At 40.8% G+C, this 25718-nt stretch overlaps 1 protein-coding gene and 1 long non-coding RNA gene across 4 annotated transcripts in view; one reads left to right on the top strand and one right to left on the bottom strand.

The window, feature by feature from the left end:
- The window catches only part of sh3pxd2ab (SH3 and PX domains 2Ab), a 55575-nt gene extending 30408 nt beyond the window's left edge, over positions 1-25167 (bottom strand). For 2 of the 3 annotated variants that reach the window (XM_061689470.1, XM_061689471.1), the window contains exons 1-6: positions 24901-25167; positions 21867-21947; positions 13412-13487; positions 11732-11808; positions 10000-10091; positions 3143-3174 (exon numbers count right to left, since the gene is read on the bottom strand). In XM_061689470.1, the coding sequence (XP_061545454.1) occupies positions 3143-3174; positions 10000-10091; positions 11732-11808; positions 13412-13487; positions 21867-21947; positions 24901-24972 (430 nt within the window). In that variant the 5' untranslated portion in view covers positions 24973-25167. Of the gene's footprint in view, positions 1-3142; positions 3175-9999; positions 10092-11731; positions 11809-13411; positions 13488-13568; positions 13669-21866; positions 21948-24900 lie in introns of those variants that run through there. The other variant, XM_061689472.1, reaches the window with a different exon arrangement.
- LOC133409460 (uncharacterized) lies at positions 16442-25224 on the top strand. The gene is made up of 3 exons (XR_009769410.1): positions 16442-16643; positions 23270-23360; positions 23477-25224. It is a non-coding gene; the product is annotated as an uncharacterized LOC133409460 (long non-coding RNA).
- Positions 25225-25718: the final 494 nt, after the last annotated feature.

The raw sequence follows: 25718 nt of genomic DNA, 5'->3' as shown, positions 1-25718 counted from the left end.
CCATCTGCTTTTCACATGCACTACACCCCCGAGCGCTGCGCCTCTTTTTCTTCTCGTACTCATTTCGAGCTGTCTTCTGACTTCTCACTTTCGTAATACACAGAGTGCGTCAAATGCTCCAAAAATATCAGAAGCCGCTGAGCCTGGATATAGTTCACAAGAGTGACAGGATAACATTGGATGTTTGTACAAATCTAACCTTTGGATCATTTTGTATCTATTCAAAGGTGACTATAAATGGATTATAAATGACTTTTTAATTCTCAGGTATCAGATGAGTTTTCATTTTGCAAAAAATAAATTAAAATTGCCTGTGCGCAGTGTAACCTCAAAGGTGGATACAATTTTCCCCATTGGAATCATTGTATATTTTTAGAATCGATTATTATACTGATTTTCCCATTGATTAATTAAGTACTCAGATGAAAAAATGATTTTGCATTATTAAATAACAATATGCATGTGAGGTGCAGGTATTATTTTTGTCCACTTGGTTTCGCCGCACTCACGTTCTACACTGTAGTGACTGTGACTTTGATTGCATGTACTTTAATAGGTGGGGGCCTGGGCTGTGAATTATATGTCCGTCAGCGAATGAGAATGCAGTTGGGGTTTGGCTGTATTTTTATATTTGTTTTGTTCCCGTTTGTTCCTTAAAGCGATTAAAAATGCACCGGCGGCTGTGTCTATCCTTCACTACTTGCGGAAGCATTACAGTGCATTATAACTAAAGGTTGTAGGCTATATTAAATTAGCTAACCATGTTTACATAATTGTGCTGGAGCCTTTCCCAGCTATCATCGGGCAGGAGGCGGTGTACACCCTGAACTGGTTGCCAGCCAATCGCAGTCATTTATACATGTGTGCATGTATTATACTGCGCCCTGGTGGGCAAGGCGCGCACATCAGGAGGAGTACCAAAATTAATGGTTGAAATCATGACGCGCAAACTGGTTAATTCTTTCATTCCATTTAATCATGTTATTTCTGTATGTGTTTATGAAGTACAATACTCTAGAGTGCTATTTTGCTGATCAAAATACACATTTAAAATAATTATGCTGGGGTTGGAACAGATTAATCCGTTTCCATTCATTTCAATTCATTGCAGTATTTGAGATACGACCGTGGTCACGAAATGACTTAAGAACAAAAAGGTGATACTGTACTTTTGATTGTTTGAGTTTGTTCTACAAGCTGCACAATGTGCACCTGAAGTGGAATTTGAAGGGTTGAAAGCTTAAAAATGAATGGATGTTTTATACAACTGACTAGAATTGACGCTAGTGTAAAACTTTATGCAGTTAAAGAACCCAAAGAACCATATATTTTTTTAATGGCCATGAACAAGATGAAAAGGGTAGTAAAATGAAACAAGGCCTAAGAATTAATAAGTTCCATTGTAATTCTGTAGAGGAAACAATAGAGATAAAAGAGCCAAGTACCAAGGTGCCATTTTAAAGTACTTATTCTCTCTAATCTCTCCATAAAGACTACTGATGAATGAAAAAAACAAACATGAGATCGATTGTGTGTTAACCGCAAATGTTTAGAAGTCTTGCGTTTGCCAGGTAAACACACAAACCCTTGTCCGCAACCTCCCCACCGCTCACATTCTCAGCAAAGTCTAGCGGGATACTGGCACCGTATAATTATGGAAACCGTAAAAGATGCAGCTCCAGCACAAAATTTCACCACAGTCTGGTAGAGGAGCGAGGTCAAGCGTTTCATCTGCGCTAACCGCTAATGTCCAGCGGAGGTTTACAGATCAGTAAACGCATAAACACATGTACATCTTAGGAGCGGCAAAGCTCATTAAATGCTAATTAGGACTATATGATGAACTTTCCAGGTCCGCCTCTTTGCTCAGACTGAATGTAGGTTACTTGACACACACACACACACACACACACACAGTGTAAAAATCTTTCCATTTTGCAATGTCGCTCAAATTCCTTGTTGCATGAAGCTTAATGCCATGGAACATATGATAAATTTAGGTTAGATGAGTTTTTTCTTTTGGTGGCAAATCTGGTCAAGCGGAGCAAATGTGAATGATTGCAAAAATAAATGTCATTTAGTAGCGTGTGTTTGTGTAGTGGGGGAGGTGTTGCTGCATACATATTCACAAATGACAAACAAACAGACACAAATACACTTGCACAGCTGCTAGCCAAAGCCCTTTGCATACTTTTATTGCTGCCTCCTACGCTCGTGTCCCTATGGTCAGCTGAGTCACTCACACGTTCTTCCTCCCTTTCGCTCTCCTCACACACACCAATACACACACACACTCACACACACACACACACACACACATCTCTCGAGCCGCCAGCCTTGGCAGAGAAACTATAGAGGCACAAACAGGTGGTCCATCCAGCGCCCACCCATCATTTTCTTATAGCGGGTTAGTCGGTTCAAATAATGCCTTGAGATACGAGCCGTTTGCTCGGCCAATTTTTTGCTTTCTTTGCGAGTGCAACCTTGAGATACGACTGCCGTATGGTGGCAGTGAGCTCAATACAACCCACTTCGCAATAAGCAGCAGTTTGGTGAATACAAGTCTTCTGTTGTGTCTCGTTGCTAATGTGCCGTGTGTGTCAAGCTAACTTGGCATGGTTCGTACAATTTTAGAATGGCCGTCAATTGGTATTCGTGGTCCAGCCTGGTTGTGTGTGACGTCAGCGAGTCTGTGTGTGAAAGTCTGGGTGTGAGCTGTGGCCAACAGCAGCTCCTGCATGTTTGTGAGCTTTCCCACATTGCAAGGTCAACACAGTAAAAAAATTAAATACATAAAAAAATAATTAAAAAAACAATACAAAGTGCAAACGCTGAACCGCAATATGCCAAGGGAACTTTGTAAAGTGTTTTGGGATCACAGTTTGTCATGTATTTACAATTTAAACTATTATTATTATAGGCAATTACAAACATTTTGGCATTTTGAGGGTTGGGGTGTCAATTACTCGTGTTTGTTCAGTATTTGCAGAAGGGCTTGGTCTCTATCCCCACAAATAGCAGAGTAAATATATAATGAAATAACATTTATAAGACCCGTAAGCAGTGAAATCAGACGAAATTGAATACAATAGTTGAATTTCTAAAGAATACAATAGTTGAATTTCTAAAAACAGATCCTTACCCGATTTGCGTCTGCCAGAACCTCCGCAGTCTCTGCAAAAGAAGCAACACCAGAGAGGCATGGTCATTTTAGGGCTTCAGCTCTCAACGCAAGACCAAGCATTGATACAGCCTGATTAATGCACTAGGTGAATACGGCTCAATCTATTTGTGGGACGGTCCGAATGCGGGTGGCACAAACATAGCGGACCAACCCCTGATTGGGAATGCATGTAGGACTTGTCACGATATCAAGGGTGTGGGGAGACCACATAGGAGTGTGTGGAGGGTCTCAACAGACAACAAGGTGTCATCAGACTCGAGTAGAAATGCTGACTCAACACTTAATAAAACAAATTAACTATAGAATTAATTAACTTAACAAAAATGTTTTACAAGTAATGCAACAGATGAATAATTTTTTTTTTATATAATTGTCAAATGTAAACAATAGTTGACCACTAAGGTCATGTTAGATGTTGAATCAATAAAACACTAGCTTAGAGGGGGAGCAACGCAGGAGCCTGCCAGGTGGCTGCTAGCTAGCTAGCAGCTAACATTAGTAGTCGCCGACATAAATTGCTGAAGTCTCACGTGATGTTTTTGTGAGATTATTAAGGTATATTTTTCCAAATGGTACAATATCTGGGCAGTTTGAATTTTGAACAATCACTGTATTTGGCTAAACTATTTTCTAGAATTACGAGCAGAACTGTTCCCATGTATTCAATAGCACTCCCAATATGTATATTTGAGCAATATTTTCCAAATACAAATTCTATATTTACCCAGTTTTGTATTTTTCTCATTCAGCTCAACTTCTCCAACTAACACCTGTCCCCAGAAAAGTATATATATTTTTTAGTACATCATATTACATGTCGTACAAAATCCGACTAAATTCTTTATTTTTAAAAAAATGGTGTAAAGTTAACCCCCACTATATCGTCATTCATCATTTGCGCCAGCACTATAGCACGGATTTTAAGCGAGTATTTGTTTTGTTTTTGTTTCTTTATGGCTTTTAACATTATACAGGCAAGTCTGAATAGCTTTTTACATAGTGGCTCTGTATCATGGATTTTCATTACAGGTGGGTCTGGAACGTATCCCCCAGCAATAAATGGGGCTTCACCATCACTATCAGCTGCCTTTGTTACTCAAAGCCCAAGGCTAGCAAGGAATTGCTGAGTGACTTCATTAAAGTACACTTCTATGTAAATATGGATTGTAGCATGACGCGCTGCAGGTTAGCATGGTGGCGTGCAGAGACGCTGCAGACTGACATTAATGTGAGCTGACACTTGGCGTTCGGCAGCGGCACCGACGCTGTGGCCAGTTATGGATATGAGGGCATGTTTGGAGAGAGCTTCTCCGACGTTTGCATGCTTAGAACAACATTCACCTCTGTTTCATTTCTGCTGGTTTTCCGGAAAGAAAATATTTGTTTAACCCTTACATACAGTTTATGCACACATAGTGTGGTCTGGGTCAGATTTGACCCGGGCCAAGAATATCCTCATGATAATTGTCTATATCAAATTATGAACTACAGATCTTTTCAAAATCTATTAATAGCTTGTCTGAAATTAATAAATGGATGATGAATCCTTGCTCAATATTACAATATATTTTAGTGTACAGGGGTCAATTTTGACATCTTTTATTACGTGTGAAATTATTTTTGTCTTTTACAAACTCTTCCTCTTGTTTTGTGTTTTTTTGCCACGGAGGTCTGCAGTCACAGTCTGTGTGGAAAAATAATCACTGCAAAATCCTGCGACAAATCTGCAATATAAGTATGATTTAATAAAATCTGCGATGCACAAAAAGTGACCCGCGATATAGAGAGGGGCGAATGTATTTTCATTGTGCGTTTTGGGTCACTTTAGGAAAAGTCATGAGATTTCAAGGTAAAAGAAATACATTTTGGGTAATTTTATTCCTGCCAAATGTCAAAATGGTTAAAATTTGACCTGAACTATATGTAAGGGTTAGATTTCTATGCAAACACAATGATCATATAATGATCAGTAGGGGGAAAAAATGATACGGGTTCAAGCCGAGCGAACACTTCTTGCTTGAATAACATCCAAATACGAACTGGATTCATGTGTTCGTTAAGATAAAGTCACTCTTGGCAGACTCCCACTCTGGTTCTGGACACATGAACTAATCCCTGTGGAGGCATTCCAAAAGATGAGCATTAGATAACGGCCCAGTCCTGCTTCATTAAAAAGACATTCTTTAATATTAGAACAGGACCACAGCGAAATATCAAATTAGCTTGTGACATTAAAAAAAAATTCCATTGGCTCGTCGGGAAGATGAGAAGTGGATATGAATCGTGAGAGGGGTAAACATGCAATGATGGACATAAAGTAGATGACCTGTGCAGCGAGCATGTGATCTCTAGCACGGAGCTGGGAGGATATTCTTCCCGAGAGGAGGACAAAGAATGCAAATTCTGGCTTGGCGCACGTTGCAATCAACCCTTGAATCTCGTAAGTGTGCCAAATCATTAGCCGTGTGGAGATTACACACACACACAAAAGTTTGATCTCAAAGCGCTGTTGATTAATCTCAGGTTGAGGTTGTTTGGAATGAGTCCACCAACAGTTGTTTCAATTTGTAATCTAAAACAACAAGTCGGTTGTCAAACCATCATCATCATGAAGGGAGGATTGTAACAAGATTATATTGCGCGGGGTTTATCACAGTTTTTGCTGGCTTGTGAGTTAACAGCCGAAAGTCATTAAAATGTTTGACTGTTTTTTTTTTTTCTTTTTTACATTAAACACACCTTTAATCACCAGATGGAGAGGTAGGTAGCTACCTAGCTAGGTGAGTAGGGAGGTAGGTAAGTAGAGCTAGATATCAAACTGTCACCATCATAAAACCTTTGCCGTGTTTAAGTGATATTTTGAGTATTTGTCATGAAAAAGACAGATAAACAGATAAAGACAAGGTAACCACTGTTTACCTTACTGTTACTGTACTGTTTATTGTTTGCTGTGGGTGCCAGTAGGGAGTGAGTGTGGAGTGAGTGTGGATACATTTAAATATCGCTAGCAGTTTGAAAACGTGCACTCTCTACCTTCAAGCCATCTGGTATAGGATAAAGACAAGGTAACCACTGTTTAATGAAAGTATCCACTTATCCATCCATCCATTTTCTGTAGATCAAACCACATTAAATGACAACTACAAGTGGCTTGAATTAGTAAAGACTTGAAATGTAATTCTTTTTTAAATTTTATTGTATTGCTCATATTGAACTGAGCGACCAGATTCTTTCATTCAATACTTATACTTCAATATCACGTTTCCTTTTGGGGTGGCATTACACACAAATCCAGAAAAAAAACACCTTGTGGTGTTAATGTTTTAATGTGTTAATGTTTGCTCACTGAGATGACTTCCCGCTTGATGATGGTTTTGGTTGAACTGAATTGTACAACCTTTGAGGTATTTTACTGACCTACGTTCATTATTGAGGTAGCAGCTTTGAACACATCACACACACAGACAAGGTTTTAAAGTTTTGGTTACCGTACTGGTGGCTGAGTATGTGCATTACTCAGTACCCACATCCATTATTAAATCATCCATCCGGCACTTGAATTGGGAAAACTAATCTAGTTCCGTGCGTCATGTTTGGTGGGCCTATTAGAAATGGAATGTGTGGAATAATACTGCTGTGCTCCATGTATCCATTACACAGACACCGAGGTCGACCCAGGATTAACATCAACGGGAGGAACCGGCAGCTCTGGCCTCGACCTCTCGACATCACAGAGCAGGAAGTCATTATAATAGGGCAAGTTGATTGTTTAAAAGCCCCCAGACAAATGCACAAACAAAGACACCAGCGCTGCGAACTTGCGTGGGGTGGTGGGGGGGATGGTGTCTGTTTGTGCATTTGTGTTACAAATGCTGCATATTCCTGGGCTTGGAAATGACCACTGCCCCTGACGTACGAATGAGCGGTGCAGTCATCTTTCTCACCGGGTTGTCAGGTAAGTTGATCGCCGCTCTTATATTTTTAAATGATTGTACATTCCTAAAAAATACAACATAAGACCAGTAACATTTTGTGTTTAGTACGCAAGTAGTGAGCTGGGGGCGTTTCTTTGGACAGAGGTGTGAGTGAGGGGGCGCCAGTGGGGAGCGAGTGTGGCTCCATTTAAATATCGCTGGCAGTTTGAAAATGTGCAAACTCTACCTTTAAGTCATCTGGTATAGGATAAATTCCCATGACCCAGTATAGAGAATTAAGGGATAGATGGATGGATGGTTAACATAGTCACCCCCCTCATAAATACAGGAAATACACTCAGCCGTGATTAGGATGTCTGCAGGTAACAGGAAATGCACTCCACGAGTCAACGAGCAAATCCAACATAGCGCCCTCGGGATGATTTAAGTTGACGTGGGAAGCGCAGTTGATGAACTGGTAATATTTAAAGTAGGCTTTCCTCAGTCGGCGGTGGTCTTCATCTTCTCGCAGTTGCATGCTGAGTGCATAGAATCCACGCTGGGGTCTCATATGCTCCTATTGCGAGTCCAGATGTAAAGTACAGCCAGGCAGCCCTCACACATAACACGCTGAAATTCACTGAAAACTCCAACTGTGACAAGCGGATTATTAGCGCCGCTGAGTAGGCAAACGGCGTTTGAAATGGAGATACAGCATGCATGTGTTTAGCAGAATTATGCATACTTCCATCAGAGCTGGACTGAGTCCCGGAGTGTCTCAGTGGATGTGCACACGGTTCCTAAAATTATTCAAAAAGCTTAAATGCAGAGGGGGAAGATTTATCTCCATGGGGACTGATGGAGTGTAATTTAATAGCAGTCATTACATGCAATACAAAGCAATGAGGCTACAGGTTGGCCAACGAGTTATGCTTTCCAGTAGTAAGCATAATATTGATTGAATATTATTAGCAAAAATGCCAAGTCACACAACTGCGAGTTTTAAGCCTGCATAAATAACACTGCAGTTTTGAGAAATTGTATTGTACAGTATCATTGTAAAAATATATTTATTCATACATCAATATTATAAAACTAGTATTATTAGTAGTAGTAGTAGTAGTAGTAGTTGTAGTAGTGGTGGTCGTAGTACTGGTATGATTCTGCAAAGAGATTTTGCAGAATCTCCATACCGGGTTCAGGCTGGCTATTTGGCTCCCTCTATTGACAGCTTGACAACACAGCATTGTCTTTTTGTTTTCATATGGACGTCTGCTTGCCACTAGATGGCAGTAGACGATGAGTTTTCAGAGAACCACATATATGCCACAATAAAACTGTACATGGTCAATCAAAACAATATTATATTTGCTAATGAAAGATTGCTTCTTCCTGCTGTTTCATTAGATCTTACGCTACTGAGCAGGTGGTTTTGATAATGTTGCATGCAAACCCAATTGCCTCATGTGATCAGAATGAATATCATAATAGTTGTTTTTAAGCAAATGATGTGTTACGGCCACATAAAAATAGTTATTTGACTTCTCTCCTCAGTGGTGACGTCAGTCAGGATTTCGATGGCATGACTTCCGAGACCCCCCACACCCGCCTTATTGAGACTGTGCTGGACGGTCTCCCGTCTTACTTTGAAGTGGGATTAACTTGAATGAAACTGTGAGCCTGGTGGACGTGGAACGATGACTCAAGAGGTTTTTTTTCCCCTTGAGTGGGCCGGGGCACTGTAGCGTTAACATTCATGGTCTGAGAAGTTTAAATTCACGCCTGTGCACTACCTAAAACATAGCTTAAATACGCATAAATAAAAGGATAAGAATAACACTTAAACTAGCGGTGTCTAAACATTTCCCTCCGAGGGCCGCATACAGAAAAATCAAGAGATGCAGAAAGTGGAGCATATGATTGTTTCTTCCAAATGAATTCTCATTATTCACTGGGACGCTATGAAGAGAAATGTTGTTACAGTATAAAACCAATGTTTTATTAGTAGTAGTCGTAGTAGTTTTGACTTTTCACACCCGTATTCCGTAAAATGTATTATTGTGTGTAAATGCCAAAAGGTGAATTCAATGACCTAATAGGATTTAAGTAAAGTGCTAGTGCGCATATTTATTTGACCACTTACGATGTCACGTCAGTTTATGCTAGTGTGTGGGTTAGGCTAGTATGCTAGCTGATACTATTGATGAGCCTCAGGCGAGGGTGGTTTGTATTAACTGCTGAATAGTCTTTTATGTAGCGGCACGGTGGGCGACTGGTTAGAGCGTCAGCCTCACAGTTCTGAGGACCCGGGTTCAACCCCTGGCCCCGCCTGTGTGGAGTTTGCATGTTCTCCCCATGCCTGCGTGGGTTTTCTCCAGGCACTCCGGTTTCTTCCCACATCCCATAAACATGTATTAATTGGAGATGGATAGTCTTTTATGAGACATGGGTTCGTGATTGTGTAAATGCTAGATGTATGTATTAATGCTTTATGATGCTCTTTGTTTTAAGTGCTTTGCCACCATCTCGTGGCATCTATACACAATTAAAAAACCCTTTTAGGAGGGGTGTCAATTATTCACAGATTTTCGCTATTGAATGCCGTGCGGCGCTAAAATACTGGGCCGCAGAAACCTACGACTTCAGCAAATAAGGGTCTTGCACTGATTCAACACTGTGACTTCATAGTGAAAATGACAAAGGATGACACCATACCAAGATGTGAACTTTGCCACATTTTCACGACACCGCTGATCCTAATTGCATTTGTTCTGGGATCAGATGTCCCCTGCCAGATGCTATATTTCATTAAAGGCCATTTCACTCATCTGGATCCAACACACATATGCAACAAGAGCTCATGAGTCAGTATATGGAGCGCACAGAGTAATAGTTACTCACTCAGTGGGAGGGTTTAGGTCCTCTGACTTGGTCTCGAAGAACTTCAGAACCTCCTCGCTTTGGGAAATGTGGGTGGGGAGCTTCATCAGAGCCTGCGGGGGGGAGGGTGACACATATTGAACAACAAAAGGTCGCATCTATTCTGAAATAGGTTTGAATAGTAGTGAGTAATAGTTTGTGACTGAACAGTCAGTCAGATGAGAAGACCAGGTGGAGGGTGTGGATGGGAAGGAAGAAGGTTTCTTAGCCTAGAGTGAAGCCCGCAGGGATGATATAGAATGACAATCATCTGTCTCAGCCAGCTGCTCTGGGGTCATAAACAAAGCCTTATAGAAACCATATTCAAAAGGGCATCTTGAGAAGGACAATTCTGTCACGCTCACTAAATTTCATTAGAGGAGGACACTTATAGAGAGCATTCCCATTAAAGTTTAAAGTCAAGAAAAGGAAATTGAATGTGAAAACCAGGAAGTCGAAATTGGGAAAACGACAACTGAAAAAAAAAAAAAAAAAAAAAGAAAAAGCACTGTCATTGAATAAAATGGTCATGAAGGGGAAATCTGGAGACTGATAACCACATTGTAGAATGTATACTATATTTTCACAAACACAAACATGTCAATGCAGGGATTGAGTCATAAGAAACAGTATGATGTAATGCAAAAATCACAGCATTATTATGTATTTTCCATACTTTTGCATTTGCGGGACTAATAAAGCCATATTCAGTTGCCTCTGTCAAGCACGAAAAACTCCTCAGCACAGCTACATTTTGACTGCTTTTTCTTAGTACGTTAAGGAAGAATGATGTAACCAATTTTCGCAAACTTTCTGGGCCAATGACGAAATCATTAAATTTGGTTGCAGATGCGGATAAAAGTGTCAAGGGATTAATTCGGTTACACCTTTTGACAGTTATATTTAGACTGCAGTGGGGCCAAGCGAATGTACAATGCTTTGGCACCATCTTTTGGCATCTTGGTGCCAGGGAATTATGTTGAAGTGAGTAGAGGAGCTTCATTCAGACAAAAGTAGTGCTTTTCTGCCATCTTTTGCCATCTTGGAACCAAGGAACTAAGTTAAAGGAAGATGAGGAGCTTCATTTAGACAAAAGTAGTGCTTTGCTGCCATCGTGTGGCATCAATAGGCAATTATAAACCATTTTGGGCGGTGTCGGTTGTGGATTTTTGCTATTCGCTGCTCCATTGTAAAGCAGTTAAGACCCACCTTGGAAGGATGAGGATTTCTTAATGAAAACCAGTGACACGCTTGGCACCACACCTGCCCAGCGCTTCCTCCCTGACTTAACAATGAAGAGAGGGTCACCTAACTGCATGTTGTCTTGACTCCGCTGATTCATTCGTGCTTTCTTCGTGTATTCTGTTCCAAACGAGCGTGCCCCCACTTCCTTGGCTTCCGTTAAAGGCTGCCTATTTACACTGACCACGGGAAATGAGCGGTGCAGATAGAGCGGTCGCTTTCCTGTTCAGGCCTGGGACGGCGAGATAAATGCCGAAAGGCTGCCTTAAAAACGTTGCAGCACTTACGCGCTGCGAATAAAGCACTCAAAGAGATAACTTGTCCCTGTCACCCTGACCAACACAAACACTAAAGACTCAGTCATTGTCTGACCTACAACATAAAACTTCATTATATTTTCAGGAATGACATTTATGGACATGTTACAAGCCAATTATAGCTCTGAGGATGAGACGTGCAATCTTGGTCTTACTTTGCAGTAGTTGTCCAAGTGCTTCAGTCTTTTGACGGCTACATCTCGGATGTGACTTCGCCGAAACAGGACCTTGCCTAGACACAAACACAACACAGTCAGTTTTGTAAGCTTATAAAAGTAATACATTATACCTCATAAAAGTAGCGATGGATATTTTGGGGGGATTTCAGAATCCTCCTTCCCCCCTTTCCCTTTAAAAAACAACTAGTACTTAACATTAATTAAAGGATCAGTTCAATCAATAACGGAGGATAGGTTCCCCCCCCCCCAAAAATAAAATCAGTGAACAGGCTAATTTACGAATCATGAACCTCAAATATGTAGAGGGTCAATGAAGAACAAAAAAGGCCGGTCTCCTTATTACAAGCCCATCCAAATGATTTTGAAGCTCTTACCTTACATACTGTAGGTTTAATTTTGTCAAATAATGCATCTTCTTTGTTGTGTGTTTTTGGGAGTAGCAGTCGTTAAACCAATGGTACGCTTACTGAGTGCTCAAAATAGCACCAGCCAGACTCAAGCAGTCCAGCTTGTCTTACAAAGGATCTCTTCACTGCTCCCCAATGAATTGACTGAAAATAAGTTGATCAGATTAGACCAATTTCTCCCTGCGAACCTCCTGCCCACATGGCCGACAGCGCATTGCTCAGGTCTAGGTGGAGGGACTGATCGTAAAAGCAAAACAATGCAACAAGAGTGACCATGCTAGTCTACAATAAGCTGGAGTCATAAAAAAAAAAAAACATAGGCTGTACACCCTTCGTTGATTCATACAAAGGGACTTCCATACTAGTTAAAAGTTAAATATATCCAATTTGTTCATTTCACAAGGACATAACAATCTGAATGAATGCGCTTGGATCCTTGGACTTCTTTCCTCACTGTTTGACTCCCTCACACATGATCCTTGTATATGGTGGCCTTGCATCGCTTTGGATTTGAGTAGGAAAAAATTTCGGTTGGTCACGTCAATTATAAGGGAGAGAAATGCTAACACGATTAAAGTCGGAAAGGTTTAGGCACCTCACACTTGAACAGAGTATCTAATATGAATGGTATATATCGAGTAGATATCGCAGTGGGTGGTACCAAGTGTGTGTCGCGATCGTGGTCATGCGTTCATGGAGTGAATGATGAACGACAAAAAAGCCATTGACGTTCAACTCGGGCCATGTCAGCGTCACTCACACACAGCGCATTTCTTCTGTTTGATGTGTCACAAAAGCAAAACATCAAGGTCATTGTTCTGCTTGACGTTTCTTTTCACAGTTTGTTTTTCTGCTTCTTCATCAGAAAGCAGTTTTTGGTGAAACCAACCCATGTTCTACTACCGATTATTAAAGAACGGAAGAAGCTGAAACTAAACTTTTTGGGTAGATTCTGTGCTTAGATTGATGATTGATTTTTTCCCCCCCCATTTTATAGCTGGGGAAAACGTCCACAGGAAAAAACACAAACAGGGGAATTTGTAAATAGAGAACTGCAAAAATGTCGGGGGTTACTGTACCGTAAATTCTACAAATGTTGCACTGATTGGTCAAAATAATCTAATAACAGCTCTGGGTCTGTACTGAATGGCGTCTGGGCCAGATCCAGAACACAGTCCGCAGATTGATGACCTCTGCTGTAGTCTCTAAATTCGCTGAATTTAGTGTAAAATTTGTGTTCATTCATCACCTGGCAAAAAAGGAATAATCCTCTTTTTGGGGTCCTTTTGTCCTCCTTCGATGGGAAATTTGTCAAGAATCCGCATCTGCAAAAGTGAAGACAGAAAAATCAAAATTTCACTCAAAATCTGTCACTTCAATGGGAGAAAGAGTAACGTCAATCAAACCAGAAATTGAGTCAGTCATTCCTAGTAATTCTTTTCAAGCGATCTCAGTTAGGGTACACGAATTCGATAGCGAGTGTGTAAAGAGCTACTGTGTCATCCATCACACATGAGAGCCACTTTGATCTCTGGGGAAGCAGACAAGGTTACATCACGCACACTTTTAACTGGGGGAAAAAATACCCTCTTAAGCATCAGATGAAGACCAGAGAGGCCAGCATACCAGTCTAGCCATCCAAACAATGCACTTACATACATATGTATGAGTTTGTATAATGAACACATTTCTGTTTGGTTTCCTCTTTAAAATAAATCCTGGTGATACAATATCCAAAGACAGACATGTTTCTGCTTTGCCTTGTTCCAGATGTGCTTTGTTAAGCAAAAAAGGCTTGTGAGCGTCAAGTACATTCAATAGCAAGAAGAGCAGTGTACGAACATGTTGAGTAAGTATGGATTTAAAGAGTTGTTGGTAAGATTTCTGCGGTATGATGTGGTTTTGGTTTCTGTGCCCTCATCTGTTGCCTTTACAGAATCACCACAACTCTTTACCCTCTGCTCTAATAGGAGAGGTTAGGAGATGTGGTTTCCTTTGTAGACGGTGACTATTGTCATTGCGTTTAAAAGTGCAGAGTGAAATGCTGTGTCAGAAAAACATCCTTGTTTAAATGGGCAAAAATCCCTTCAAAGGTCCTTTTACGGGTAAACCCAAAACATCATGTTTTTATACCGCACCATTTTTCACTTTGGGATACTACGTCTGTGAAATCAGGACCTGTGCCAAGGAGGTGCTGTTTTACACTTGTGTGAGTCAGACGCTCCGGTTCACAGTTCTGAGGACCAGGGTTCAATCCCCGGCCCCGCCTGTGTGGAGTTTGCATGTTCTCCCCGTGCCTGTGTGGGTTTTCTCTGGGCACTCTGGTTTCCTCCCACATCCCAAAAACATGCATGGTAGGTTGATCGATGACTCTAAATTGCCCGTAGGTGTGACTGTGAGTGTGAATGGTTGTTTGTTTCTATGTGCCCTGCGATTGGCTGGCAACCAGTTCAGGGTGTACCCCGCCTCCTGCCCGATGATAGCTGGGATAGGCTCCAGCACGCCCGCGACCCTAGGTGAGGAGAAGAGGCTCCGAAAATGGATATATATATATATATATATATATATATATATATTGGCCACTACTTCACAGATGTCTTCAATTGCGGGGTGTTCTGGAACGTAACCCCCACAATAAACAAAGGATTAATTTATTTAAAAATGTCATTCTTTTGTACAGGTGCTACAAAGCTAGTACACGCTGAGGCTCTTTTGGGTCAAAATTGACTCCTGTACACTAGAATATATTGTAATATTGAGCAAGGATTAATCATCCATTTATTAATTTCAGACAAGCTCCAGCACACCCGCGACCCTAGTGAGGAGAAGCGGCTCAGAAAATGGATGGATGGATGGATGAAAGTATTATTCCAGCGATATTCCCATGAATGTATGCATCTCACATCATCTTTCCCCAGTGAAATGAATGGAAATGCAATTTCATTTAATCAATTAATCCATTGAGGCTCCCGCAAAAAAAGATTTGTGTTTTTAAGGAAGAAAATAGCAGTCTATAATATTGTACTTTATAAAATACCATAATTAAATAGAATGTTAAGAATTAAACTGTGCATCATGATTAATTAATTGCAGCACTATAAGACAATCATGCCAAAAAATTAAGTTTCACAACTGTTGTAAGTGACTCAATAAGCTGCAGTAATATTCTTCATTGTCGCAGAGAATGAAGTATATTTAAATATTGTTAGTGTCTGTCTACATGTGTTGTTTCACCCTTTGTGTTCAAATATCCATCGCTTAAAGCATTATAACTCTGCCACATGCTATTCATTTTCCCATCTATGGCGTTTACCATTTTGTGCAAGCATTAAGCTAGCAGACGTTAGGGCAAAGTTATGTGGTTGTTTTATAAACACTGTGTGTAATTCTTTGTTTTATGTTTAGTTTGATAGTAAATGTCAACAGATTGAACACTTTTTTGAAGAATTGCTTACTATCTGTCAAACTGCTGCTTGTGAAGTGAGTTGCGTTCACTGCTACCATACAGTGCTAGCATCTCAAAATTTTGACTCCGAAGTCAAAGCATAAAATCGTCCGAACGACGGCTCGTGTCTCGAAAATCTTGTGAGTCGGGTCACTCCTATCTCAAGGCACCAATGTGTTTTAATGATGGGTGAATCCTTCTTTGATTGTTTTGAGCTCCTGTTTTGACGTCAGAGTTAAAGCAGAGGTCTATGTGGAGGTAGTTCAACTGCCCTATTACATTCACAGTACATGACAATCCCTATTGCTTATAATGAGTGAAAAATGCTCATCTGGTCTCATTTTCAGTCACTCACTTTGATGTGGTTTCATTCTCAATCTTAACTAGGAAAATCCCATTTAACACATTGTGGGGCTTAGATCTTTGTTAGATGTTATCAGATGAAGTTGTGCTTTTGTATGAAACAGAAACGATGGACACGTCCTTTTAGTTATTAAGATCATAAATTGTAGCACTCATTTATTTTGAAGCCAACAAACCTTATTTGGAGGTCTTCCAAAAATCTGTTTCTTTAGCAAATGTGATTTCTGTCAGAAACACAGTGCCTTCCACTCCTTCTGCGATGGGAGTGTTCACGTAACACCTTTCAGACACATCCACATGCGATGATGACATCGTCCCATGTGACATGGCTGGATACACTCACAGCTCCACCGCACAACGGGGGTGAAAGGTGCTTGTTTTGGAAACAGCACGACCCACATACAAGCTAGTGAACCACCGCTATGTTGCAGATTTTTATTAAATCGTTTTTATTGTTTTTTACAGTATACAAGCAAGTCTATATCATCTAGACTTGCACAGCTTCAGTGTAGCACCACAATGTGCAGGAACATGCCGGGCATCATTGAGGTCTACTCGAAGAGATGCAGAGTACCTCACATCAAGAAGAAGAGGGAGAGAAGGTCCCCAACTAATACTGCAGTCCCCAACAGTGATAGATGTTGTTCCCACAGAGCAGAAAGAACATTTTCCTGTGAGTATTGTACGCTCCGTTTATATGTGTCGCTGCTCCATACCTTTAACTAGCAGTTGTTTGTAGGTTTATGATTACCGTAGCATCTGTGCAAATTTTCATTAGCCCCGTCTAAGGGGTTCAGCATTACATATTAGCATTAAGCTAGAGGACTTTCGTTAGACAAAATTACATGGTTTAGTTGAACATTTTGGTATTTACCATAATTTCTCGTGTATAATTATACAAATGTATGCCGCCATCTAGAGGTTATGAAAAAGCTGCACACTTTTATTCCACTATGCCACCGCCCCTTAGAGGTTATAAAAAAGGTGTACACTTTCATTCTAGTATGCTACGTAGAGGTTATGAAAAAGGTGTAGTCTACACTTTCATTCCAACATGACAGGGGTACATATGACTGCATATATGTACAATTGTGCTCATAAGTTTATATTCCCTGACAGAATTTATGAATTTTTTGGTTTTTTTTAAATACAACTGATGACTGAACAACAATGATCATTAATTTAATTATGGCGATGTTTTGTTTAATGATAATACCTTTATGAAATGCTTGACAGTTTAATTTGAATCCCATTAAAATAAGATTGAATGTGTTTCGTCTGGCCTTTCATGTTTTCGTTAAATAACTGTGCCCATCTCACAAATTCTGACTGGGCACTCAAACATATGAGCACAACTGTGTTTTCTCATTTACTAAATAAAAGTAGGGCTGTGAATTTCAAAATAAGAGCAAGTAAATAAAAATAAAGTATAATGTGTTCAAATAAAGTGTTTAACTTCAGAATAATTATTTGAAAAAACTAACAAAATACAGATAATACTTCATGTTTTGATCATATGGGTAGAAGCAAAATCATGCATTGTAAAAATGCATTATACATAGGTTGAAGCGTTTTCCAGACATTTTAGCTCAACTTTGTGCGTGCGCATTATACACAAGAAATTATGGTAAATATACAATGTTTCATTCTCCTCTCTCTTTTCTCTTTGTTTTATTCTCATTCTGTTTTATGTGTTAGTTTGACATTAAACTTCTAATTGACAAACTGACAACCTGATAGTCTCCCATTTCTTGATAGTAGGAAAGTGAGAACAGGCGATCCAGAATACTTTTGTTTTAATAATTTGAAATGTGTTGAAAGAATGTGGGACGGGTAAAACTATTTTTTAAATGTTTATGTTCATGCATGTATAAATATATGCAAACAAACAATACTGCACCGACAGCACGCTGCCTATAAAATCGACATGAGCGTGCTATGATCTCAAAAGGAAAAATCAGCAACGATCTCTTAGAACTCTGCAGAATCTCTTCAAGCATTTTACTTAATTGAACTCACAGGGATGGTTAGGCCAAAACAGACAAATAAGAAACACCACATGTAACTGGAGACAATGGAACTTTTTGGAGAGGAATCTAAGGCAGGAGGAGTTTGGAGGAATGTTGGTGTGGGCAGGCACTCCAACTCTGACTCTGACTTTTGTTTTGACATCTACTAGACACTTGTTTACTACAGAGAGATTAGAGTGCACTGACCTCTTCTTTCTTGGCCAGGATAACACTTCTTTTGCATATATCGAGTGATATAACTTCACAATGTGTGCCGTATCAGAAGCTGCATTAGCAATTGCCTCGTCAAACACATCTGTTTTTTGGCTCTCATCACTCAGTCTGTTTTGCATTAAATCCCATAGAATGCAGACAGGGTAAGACCGATCGCAATCTGATTCTGCAATCCAAAAATAATGGCAACTAACAGACTTTTGGGGAGGTTTCAGTCCAAAAGGCAAAGGCAAACCAGGTCGCACACTCCCAAATCCTCCTGTGGAATGCAGCAAAAACCCATGCGCTCAATCCACTGAGGCTTCAGGGTGTGGAGGCTGAAAACTCCCTTCTGCTTCTCTCAGAGGGTAAACTCTGCTTGACACACTGACCGCTTCAATAAAACAGTGGGGTGAAAAAATAGATCTGTGCTCAGCACTATTCTGACATGAAAATAGGTTAATGTGCTTTAGTCTGCACATGTATTAGGGAGGGCAAACCACATTTAAGTTAAGCAGCAAGGAAGAAAAAAGGCGAAGAGGCGGATAATATATGATGATTGTTACCCAGAGGGGGCTGTTATGAGCTATGCTAAGTGCACTAGTGGAGAGGTTTGAAAACATTTACAACACAAATGGATTCTTAGTCTTCCTGGCTTCTTTTGACAGGTATTAAGACCATGTCTACAACACTGCCTGCTGATAATTGTCCACTCTGTGACCTTTTTTTGTTTTCTACTGAATTGATAGTTATAGTTAGTGCAACATTTGCACAATGAACATTCTCCCAGATTATCGCACTACTCATCACTTTAAACTGCATACACTCCTTGGAGTTTCGGCGCCCTTTGCACAATGGTCATTGCACCAGACTATTGTGAGATTTGTCATTCGAACTGTTCTAAGTGCTAGAGGACTCTGCCTCTTCTTGCACAATTGTCAAAAAAAATACTACTTTGTACCAGCATTACCAGATAACTAGCTACCAGATAACAGCATTACCAGATAATTACCAGATAACTAGCAAACCTTTATTGCTCAATGACTGTTTTTGTCAATGTCTTTATGTCTCAAAAGTGTTCTCTGTCAATTGACTGTCTGTTGTCGTACTAGAGCGTCTCCAAATACCGGAGACAAATGTTTTTTGGACATACTTGGCAAATAAAGATGATTCTGATTCTGATCTGATGAGATCATGAACACATTTGTCAGACCAGGGTGTCAAATGGCTCTTTATTTTTCCTCTGTCCGCTTCCAGAGAGCATACAACAAGCAATTGTGCTCCAAAAACCGAGAAGGCGTCCGGGGTTGGATAGTAGGTGTTGATTGGCCGACGCACAAACAAAAGCTCAGTTTGTGGTTTGAGGAAAGCGAAATATTCGGATACATCTGTGGATGGGTTGCAACATGATCGATTCAAAATACTGACACAGCCTCTTTCTGTCAGGATTCCAGCATCAGTTTTAGGAGGAATTTGTCAGTGTTATTCCTAACTGCACCCCCTTTCTCTTGGTTTTATTTTACTAATCCTCACTCAATTTGTTTTCCCCTTTCCTAAGGTGCACCTGCTCAACAATCAATCAAAATATTGTCATCACCCCCCAGTGTGCTTCACACGCTTTATCAAAATGCACTTTCCCACCCACTTTGCATGCACAGCTGCGGAGTGGTGATCCTCACAGATAACCATAGTCATTAAAAAAAACCACCTCAGCAGCAGCCATCTATGAACATAATGAGGAGTGTTGACAGAAACGTGAGAGAAACTCTTGTTGCCATCAAACACATTTCCTGGATATTATCATGGGACCGCAGAACAAAGCGTTTCCTCTGCTGTACTCCCTAAGCCTACCAAAGAGGTCGGTCCACCAAGCGGTATAGATCAGCAGACGTGGGGGATTTTCGGGCAACTGCAACGCTCGCTGTGCATGTTTGCCAATTTGGCAGACCGGTCTGCACGAAGCTAGGTGTTCCGGCGCAGCGAGCGGGTGTCCTTGGAGATGCGCCCAGCGGGGTGGCAGAAAGTCAGTCGAAACTTACCCCCGCTCAAACCACGTCGAAATCTTGGCGCAAGGTAGACTGCTGATCTAATGCAATTTTGGTGAATTTGATCAGGGCACATAGAGACAGATACTGAGATTCACTGACATATTTAAATCGCCAGCACTTATCACCAGGTGATACTGTATTTAATAAGGGTACCCGCTCACATTGTCTGTTCCCACACTGGCCAAGAGCAGTGACAATTACGCATCGTCCTCTTCTTCACCGTCGAGACTGTCATTGCGCCACATTTTAAGGGAATGAGAGGAGTTGTTTCTATGGGCGGCGAATTCAGTTGGCTGTAAACGCACCCACAGTGGTGCATCCCTCCCACTCTCGGATCTGCTAGGATACCCTCGTCTATGAAATTACCAACACCGGTCTAACACGCCCCGAGAGCACAGTTGCGCCGCCCGCCGGGCCAGATTGACGCATGTCACAAAAATAGGCCCATACTAAATTTAAGACTTGCACATCATATGCAACTAAATCCCACCTCTGCAGATCAGTTTGCAAAACCCCAATCTAGATGTTGTATGCCACTGTATTTCCTATTATCGGTTCAGTTTGTGACTGTACGGTTTGCAACTGTAATGCTGGACTTGTGCAGACACCATCCAGAAACCACACACAAACCTTTTTTTTTTTAGCTTTTAGGTTCTTACCATTCCATTCTCATTGTGAGAATCTATCAAGTGACTGCAGCATGTCTAGAGCCACGCTACAACTACCATACTGTACAGTACCAATGTAAGTTTGTAACCTGGTGGAAAGGTGCCAAAAAGTGGAACAGATTGGTTAGTTTTGGTACCCTCTATGGGTTTTGACAATGGAAACCAAACTGACCTTATCTGAATTCTTCACTGGAAACATGACTCTAGTGTTTGTTTGGACTGCTTAATCCTTCCTTAATCCTCCAAGCATTACGCTTCAATTCAGCTCGGTACGGTACGCCTTTTACTTTGTTTCCATTGCAAATCCGACAGCATTTTTCAATACCCATTTGTTTGGGAGTCAGTGGTTTGCCTCAGTACGCTTGTGGAGGGTAGAGCTGGAGATATCGCTGTCTGCTGATTGATTGGCAGAGAAGTGGCCACTTTTTTTCATGTTACAATGTAGGAATTGAATGGGAAGAAAGCACAACAACTGTGGATTATAACAGAAGGGGGATTGAAAGCATTGTTTCTTGTTTACAGACACTGTAAGCCAGCGAGGTAAATGCCGGCCTGATTAGGATTTACCTGGTTTGAACTGTACCGTGGCGAACTGAACTGAATTGTACCACAAGGTTTTAAAGAGCTCAGTGTTGTTTTCTTCAGGCTGGTTAGCCCCCATCAACCTGTAAGACCCCACCTTGCACCCTACATTCCATCTGACATGTTTTGTACCTCCCCTCCCTCCCTTTAAGCGAATGAATGTGATACAGCTGTCGACTGGATTTCGTCTATACACTTATTTGCAAGGGGGGCTCCATTAGTCTTGAGACCATCCATCATCTGAACACAAAGTAATGATCTAAAGGTCAAACAGAAGACAACCAATGGGTTTAATGGCAAAGCTGGCAACATAAATAATCCTCAAGCCTTATCACTTCTAAAAATGACTTATTTGTGTGTTGCTTCCATGACATACCTGTAGGTCAAAGAATTTGCTGTATCTCCTGTAGATGACATGAGAAGTGGAGTCCGAGTAGGTCACATTGATAAGGTACACCTAGTGAGAGAAGCGCAAACGAGACAGGCATTAAGTCCCTTTGCTAGAGACGCCACAGCGGCACCGCTTGAGCTGTGTTTACTCAAGTGACACACACACACACAAAAAGGCGCATTCCCTCCCGTATTAACTTGAGGAGTTCGACAAAGGTCAAGTAAACTCATTAAAGTAGGTGCGCTTCACTGACACATTGGAAAGCCATGTGAGTTGATGCCAGGGTCAATGGATATCGGGTAATGTGCCATGCCTGTAAATCACTGGTTATGATTAAGATGCATGAGCGTGGCTCTTGTCGATCAAAAACTCAGATTCTGAGGGGGGGGGGGACTACATGCTCCAATTGTGTCAGTGCACTGACAGCAGTGAAATGTTTACACATTCAGAAGCTGCACTGGGAATACCATTTGTGTAGCAGACATCAGTCACTTACGGGACAAAACACAGTTGCCAGACATTCTTTATTTGCATGAACAATTAAGGGCCAAAACACACTTTTGAGCAGTTTTGAGGTTTTGGAAACAGATGGCTGAACCTAATGCATTTCAATCCAAGCACGTGGGGGCGCGCCGAGGGTTTAGACACGCAGCGTTCACACATATGGCGACAATCTGCAAGGATGAGTTTGAAAGTCAGCCTGCACTTCAGTTTATTACGCAGGCTCTCCAGCGGTTCACTAATTATATACACAGCATGTGTAGATGTCTTTTTAATGTCGTAAAATGTCATTCACAAAAAAAAAAAAAAAAAGGAAGCCCCGCATTACAAAGTAACTTGCTGCATCTTTCCCATACGAAATCTAGTACTCGTTACCAATGATACTGTTACGATTGTACATAGACTGCATAGATCCTGCCCACTATCATGAAATTTACATACCGAAAGTGTGGTACGTGTCGTATGTATGTATTCATGTTAGCGGTTCACTATTCACTAATTCACCTATTTTTGTTTTTTTATCTGTGCAACGTATACACAGCTATTTGCTAAAAAAAAAAAACATATTTGTATCGATATACCTATTTGTGCTTTTTGTGCTCTTTCTGAAACGCCCTAAGATGCCACAAGATGCTATCAAAGCCCAGTTTAAATAGGAAAATAGCACAGTAACAAGGTAGTATGTTGAAGTGATACATCGCAACTGAGAAACAAGCTTTGTTTGGCAGGGAAGAAAGCAAAGCAAAGTTTTGCCTGCTACAATGTAGCCCACAATAAAAATGACTGTGACACCCCTGATATTCTAAACTATTAATATAGGCAGTCATGACACTTTCTTTGGGGAGGAGGGGGCGTCAATCACCTGCATTTATTTCTGTTTACGGCAGAGCTCGGTCCCTATCACCTGCGAATAACGGCGGATTACTGCACACAGCGCTAAGTGACAACTTTATGGTACACCTTTCATCTCCTCAGAAGGTGAGTAGTTTTACTTTGCTTTAGTTTTATTAAAGAGTGGTAAACTTTTATGACGGTCACCATTAGACCCAAAACAAATGAATTCCTTACCAAAGCAAATGCGTTTGATTTTTGAGGTTCCACTGTATCGAGTATTGGTTAAGAACTTGGCTTTGGATCGAACTCAAGGATGAGTTGCCGTGGGCTCCAGTCCTGTCAGTCCCTGGAAGGAAGTTACACTCGAAGAGTGAGGAAGGACAAAAGACAAAGGGTTGCTTCTTTCCTCCCTTCGACCGGATAAGCATTTTCAGTTGCTTAGCTCATTGATAATGAGATGGGTTTTTTTTCTTCCTCTACTTCCCTAAAGGGGACTTCCCTTCCTTCCCTGGGGATTGTCAGTCTGTGCCTTCTGCTTGTCGGGGCCTTGGGGAGATCCCCTCTCAGCAGGAGATGGATGAGGCAATTGATCCTCACTCTCAGGTTAATGAATCCAATTTCATCCTTTGGACGAATTGACTTTTGGGGTCCCACTGAGACATGTGTTGTTGCTTAAATCAGCAAAATGATCCCAAGACCATAACATGCAATCCAACGCAGTCATATTCGAGGCTCTGGGACATGGATTATCATTATTATTATTATTACTATATTCTCATCCGCAACAGCCCAAAGCAGATTTATGAAGACTGTGTCGCTTTGCCGGACGGACGTTTCGCTGCTCTATAGCGCGTTTGTCCGGTGACGGCAGCAGACGCGCGAATCGTGAGTCCTCTGCAAATTGGTCGATCAGAAGACGAGGTGCCAAAAATACGTGATTAGTGATTAGTCACCGTCAAGCATTAAATATAATTAAATAATAAATCATAAATAATAATAATAATAAATTGAATATAAGTATAGGTCGACTCGCCGACGAGTCGACAAATCGATTCAACCCCTAGTGCACATTCACGCCTCAGTAACTAAACATTTTACAAATGGTTATGTGTGATTCTATACAGCAGGGTGCTCATTTTCTTTGGTTATGGTAAGCACTAGTTATGTATGACTGGTGTGTAGAGAGCGGTTTTAGTTAATTTACTTCGTTTAGTTAATGCAGTGGTTTAGCTCATTTACTTTGGCTTATAAACTCTGTGGCTTCACAGGACTATTTCAACGGTTATCCAAACTTCATTCAAACATGACTCCATTAAACCCCTGAAGAAGTTTAAAAAAAAACAACAACATATAATTGCTCGTTAAAATATACATGATGTTATATCAATGCATGTTTTCAGCTCCTGTAATGAGTCTATTGAGCCCTATATTCTTTTCTCTGACACATATTATGTAAACTTATACACTTACATTGAAAATGAGTAAATACTATATACAGCTAAGGTGTGGCACAGGTTATGGTTATTAAGTATTCAGCAAGCTTATTTTGGGGATGAATTTAAATGTAGCCTAATAATGATGAATTAAAAAAAATAGCGCATCCCATCTAACTTTGTGAAGTTTGTTTACAGGCTTCAGGGAAATTAAGTATAGCTGTTATATTGGGAGTATTCGTCCAACTTACATAGTGTTTGGAGGGATTCCTCCTCTTCTGCACATCCACAACATTGACGTCAAGCACTGTCCTGAGCTGCATCTCGACACAAGTGAACGTTACACTACCAAATCAAAACACAACGTCTGCCCATGAAAGCCAAGAGGAAGTTTACCGAAGACTGTCCACTGTGTTTTGTTTAATGTTTGTTTTTTTCTAAGTTAGATACTGTAGAGGGAAAAGTCCCATGCAGCCATAAGTACAAGGGTTGCTCTCGAGCGGTCTGGGAGCTTCTGAAACATGACAGCCAAGTAAAAGTAAATCAAGAGTTCTCCTCCTCCCGAAAGGACGGGGGCTGGACCACCACATTAAAAAAAAAAAAAAAAAAAAGGCGAGTCAGAATAGGAGGAGGAGGAGGAGGAAGGCAGGGTGAGTGTGCAGGGCGGTCCCACCGTCCCTTTGCTCCAGCTGGCCCGATCGATGCATGTTCAGATCACACACATCATACATGAAAATTACACAGTGTATATCCTTACATGCCTACATGCATCCTAGATGCAAATAGTTATCAAAGATCAAAAGGAATTAAACTCACAGCACGTGCTAAGAATTGGTAAATTATGTGGTTTGTCGCATGGGAGCGCTACAACACAATAAAGCACTTTTTTTTAAAAAAGGGACCCATAAATAAAAAAATATATATTTTTGGGTGCAAATCCAGCAAACTTTATTGGGAATGTATCGCATCACACTGACAGCAGTTTCCAATTGTTTTCTCATAACTATTCAGGGGTTTAACAAAGTTAGTATTTCTCACGAGTAGATAGTAGCTAAGTAAGTCAATTTTG

This window comes from Phycodurus eques, chromosome 11 (assembly GCF_024500275.1).
Source record: "Phycodurus eques isolate BA_2022a chromosome 11, UOR_Pequ_1.1, whole genome shotgun sequence".
NCBI lineage: Eukaryota > Metazoa > Chordata > Actinopteri > Syngnathiformes > Syngnathidae > Phycodurus > Phycodurus eques.
This window is presented reverse-complemented; position numbering and strand designations above follow the sequence as displayed.